General features: G+C 34.4%; 1 protein-coding gene across 1 annotated transcript; it reads right to left on the reverse strand.

Annotated features, from left to right (window-relative positions):
* Nucleotides 1-639: 639 nt before the first annotated feature.
* On the reverse strand, nt 640-1410 carry LOC139842748 (uncharacterized). Its single transcript, XM_071832856.1, has 2 exons — nt 947-1410; nt 640-853 (listed from the first exon to the last, which is right to left on the reverse strand). The coding sequence occupies exons 1-2, from the start codon at nt 1408-1410 to the stop codon at nt 640-642; spliced, it is 678 nt and encodes a 225-aa protein (XP_071688957.1).
* Between the last annotated feature and the right edge of the window lie 2932 nt (nt 1411-4342).

Genomic DNA, 4342 nt, shown 5'->3' on the forward strand with positions numbered 1-4342 from the left:
ACGTCCGCCCAACCAAAATTGAAGATGACTTTCATTACTATGGTTTGATTGGAAAAGCTTTGGTTCGTGAAGAAGCAATTAATCTATATACCGAATTTTTGGATGAAAGTTACGCCATTTCAAGCAGTGGAGAGGATGTACCAGAAAGCTCGGACAATGAAGATCCGGAGATGCGAGCTTCACTTTATGCAACAAGTGACGATGAAGTTGCACCAAATGAAGATGGTGTTGCACCAAGTGACGATGACGAGTAGTCAGTTGTTCAAGATAGCCGTTAGGACATAATGTAATATCGTTTTAGGAACTAAGTTGGTTTTTTATTTTAATGTAATCGTTTTATGAAACAATGCAATAAACGGCTATTTTAAGTAAACAACAGTTGCATTAATATTACATAACATATTAGCGGAACTAGAAAAACATAAATTATTAAACTGATAAAAAAGTACATCAAACTGAAACACATAAAAATAAACTAGAATAATACATCACATACTACTCGACATTATTAGCGGAACGAAAAAACGGTGACAAGTTCCAAACATGTTCGGTTAGATCGGCCTCCAACATATTGTGTACTTGACGATCTTGTATTTCCTTAACAATAGCATTTCGATCCCTCAAATTCCTGATTAACTGTCATAGCGGATTCCTTGCAATCATTCTTTCCTCTCGATGAGTTATCACAAAACCATTGTTTTCTTGAATCATGTTATGTAAGACAATACAAGCGTACATATGTCTTCTAATTTTGTTGAAGTCTAAAGTTCTCGCCGGAGTTTTTAACATTGCAAATCTACCTTGAAGTACCTCAAATGCACGCTCAATATCTTTCCTTGCACTTTCTTGAAACCTGTTAAATTTTTTGCGTGGTTCGTCAATTGGGTTGTGGGGAGCTTTTACCAACATAGCTCAATCCGGGTATATACCATCACCAAAGTAATACCTTCTCTCATAGTGATGCCCGTTTACTTCAAATGGTGAAGTTGGAGCAGTGCCATCTTTTATGGTGTTGAATAATGGCGACATATTTAAAACATTAATGTCGTTGTTTGAACCCGCCATACCAAAAAATGCATGCCATATCCACAAATCTTGAGAGGCTACTGCCTCGAGCATAACAGACGGGCCTTTTTGATCACCTCGAGTATATTGCCCTTGCCACGCAACAGGGCAATTTTTCCACTCCCAATGCATACAATCAATACTACCAAGCATACCCGGTAAACCATGTTTTTGTGAATGAAAATTATAAAGCCGTGCAATATCATCGGCGGTTGGTTTATACAAATACTCTCTTGCAAACAAATGAAATACGCATTGACAAAAGTTTTCTAGACATTGGGCAGCAGTTTTCTCACCAATTTTTATATATTCGTCAAACATATCAGGTGTGGTTCCATACGCCATTTGGCGTATGGTCGCCGTACACTTTTGGTATATTGTCAAACTTTGACGTCCAGTACAATCGGGACGCTCCCTAAAGTACAAATAATAATCGGGTATATTATGACTATTATAGTTAGATATACCTTCGATGATACGGAGCAACAATTGACGACTCATTCGAAACCGTCGCTTGAACTTTTTTTCAGGATAATTCGGTGATTCCGCAAAATAATCATTGTATAACCTCTCGGTAGCAGCTTCACGATCCCGTGCAATATAAGTGCGGGGACGAGGGACTCGTGAACTACTCGCCTCTCCTTCTACTTCTTCTTCCTCTTCTTCCTATAAACTGTTAACGAACATAACAATTTTTTCATCATCCGAATCATCGATTAAAAAGTTAAACATTTTGAAGGCCTTATCCATTTGTGACGATCGCTCCAAATCCATATGGACGAACACGTCATTAATCGATTTCATTGCGAGGTATTTGACCTCTATATGATACGTTTTATAAACATTGCATTCTTTTGAAAAGGCAAACCATATATGAATATTTAAATCAAAGCTTTTCGACATCTGATGATTTCTACGTATAGACAATCACCGTAAATAATAGTTTACAACAGTACTTCCGTTGACAATGCAGTCAAAATAAGATACATGGTGATGATTTGGTGAATGCAACGTTTTCTTGAAAAATATGCCATGTAAGACTCCATGCACATAGCTTGTCTATCATATAAGCAAACAACGGAAGACTTCTAGGAAACCTGAGAATAAACATGCTAACAAGTGTCAACAGAAAGGTTGGTGAGTTCATAGTTTTAGTGTTTCGTATAATCTGTATATAAAAGTGGGTCACAAGATTTCAGTTGTTTCATCCAGAAACATTTATCAATAGATTCTACATAACAGAGCACCCTGGTAACTAAGCTTTAACGTTATAATGATAAATACCCCATTCGTTTTAATACATGCAAACCAACGTGTCCTAAACTCAAATAACACACGTCCGTTAAAAGGCTAGCGCTCTAGCTCGGACGGGGATGTCAAGCCCTATGGATCCATATACTGTTATTCGCGCCCACCAGTCCATATCCTATGTACTGGCAGCTACTAGTTACCAAGGCTAAGGGATTTTCGGTTCAAATTCAGTGTAGAATTTAGTATGTACTTGTATCCATTGCGTTTAAAATAAATAGCATGTATTCTCAGCCCAAAAATATAGATTGCAAAAGCAATTAAAAAGGGAGCAATGAAACTCACCTTAGCAGCATATAAAGTCATTCATCGTAATGTGACCGAAACTCGGAATATCAAATAATCGTAGATCTCAACCTAGAGAACATATGTTGGTCAATAAATATCTATCAAGCTAGGTCAGGTCATAGTGTATCACAATCCTAATGCTCGAGATCGACATACAAAAGTTATCCAAAGTTGTTTCAAAAAGTCAATTTTGACAATAGTTCAACAAAACGAGATGTGTCTTATATAAGAATTCGTTTTCTCGACTGGTAATATTTAAAAATCCATTTTATCAATCTCGTAGACAAGTTTTTTAAATCTTAATTGCAGATTCAAAAGCAATTTCAATTAACGTCAATCATAATTCAGTTGATCATATCTTTTAATCCGTTCATCGAAATTATTCGATATCTAAATGAAAAGTTATTGATTTTTCGTCAGCTTTCCAAAAACATGTATATCATATACCTTTTACCAGTAATATATGTATTTAATTCGTGATTCATTATAAACTGTTTAACGACGAAATTTAGCATACAATCATGTATAAATATATATACTCGAGCACTAGACATGGATACACAATTAATATATAAAAGATAAGATATGAATGCTCACGTATCAATATTGTGATTCAATATTGCAGGAATGTACGTAGACGTAACAGAGATGATAAACACTAGTTTTGACTTGCGAATATTACCCACGAATATTACCCATAACCTCCATAGCTATGACCCATAATTTCTTTAGCTCTATCCCGCTCGAAAACCCATTTTGAAGGTGACACGCTCATAACCTCGTCGTAGTATTTTATGTACTAATACTACTAAAAATAATAGGATTAATAATAATATTAATCTTAATATTAATAATAATATTAATAATAATAATAATAATAATAATAATAATAATAATAATAATAATAATAATAATAATAATAATAATAATAATAACATAAATGATACGGAGTAAAAATGAGTGAGGAAAAGAAACTGGAACCAAATAGAGTTTTTATAGTATGTGGCCTGCTACAGTACCTCATGCGATCGCATGGGTTTTCATTGCTTTTGCCATGCGATCGCATGGCCGCCTGATCCGCTTTTGTTTGGTAGTTCATCGATATAAAAATACTGTAGCAAATAGTGTTTACTGTATCAATTAGTGTTTATCGTAGCAATAGTGTTTACTGTAGCACTAGTGTTTACTGTAGCACTGTAGCAAAGTCGTTTTTACTGTAGCAAATAGTGCTTTACTGTAGCAAAGTCGTTTTCACTGTAGCAATGTCGAAATTCGTTTTTTACTGTAGCAAATAGTGTTTTACTGTAGCAAATAGTGTTTTTCGAAAACACACTAGCTTTTCAGGTACTGTAGCAATTCGAAAATACTGTAGTAAATTAGTGTTTTACTTGTTCATCTTAAACATTTTAGTTAACTTATCTAAATATCAATTGAATGTTACTACCGTTTAATAAATAACTTGAAATCAAATATATCTAATTCTAACAGTTAATATTCCTTATTATTGTATGTGTCCAAATTACGTTATTGAAACAAACACTTTACCATTTATTCCGAATACTATTAAAAATGAATGATTTCCCAAATCAACGTGGACCTCACAACAGAGACCCGTAATAATATCATAATCCTTAAGGGACTCAATAAATATCCTTTCATTCAATCGTTTGGCATAATCTTT

Source organism: Rutidosis leptorrhynchoides, chromosome 4 (genome assembly GCF_046630445.1).
Source record: "Rutidosis leptorrhynchoides isolate AG116_Rl617_1_P2 chromosome 4, CSIRO_AGI_Rlap_v1, whole genome shotgun sequence".
Classification (NCBI taxonomy): domain Eukaryota; kingdom Viridiplantae; phylum Streptophyta; class Magnoliopsida; order Asterales; family Asteraceae; genus Rutidosis; species Rutidosis leptorrhynchoides.

Excerpts from the sequence above, each read along its gene's own strand:
- LOC139842748 (XM_071832856.1), bottom strand. The coding sequence starts at position 1,410 with ATGGCGTATGGAACCACACCTGATATGTTTGACGAATATATAAAAATT. Across the intron at positions 854-946 it reads GGGCATCACTATGAGAGAAG|GTTTCAAGAAAGTGCAAGGA; the intron begins GTATTACTTTGG and ends AAAATTTAACAG.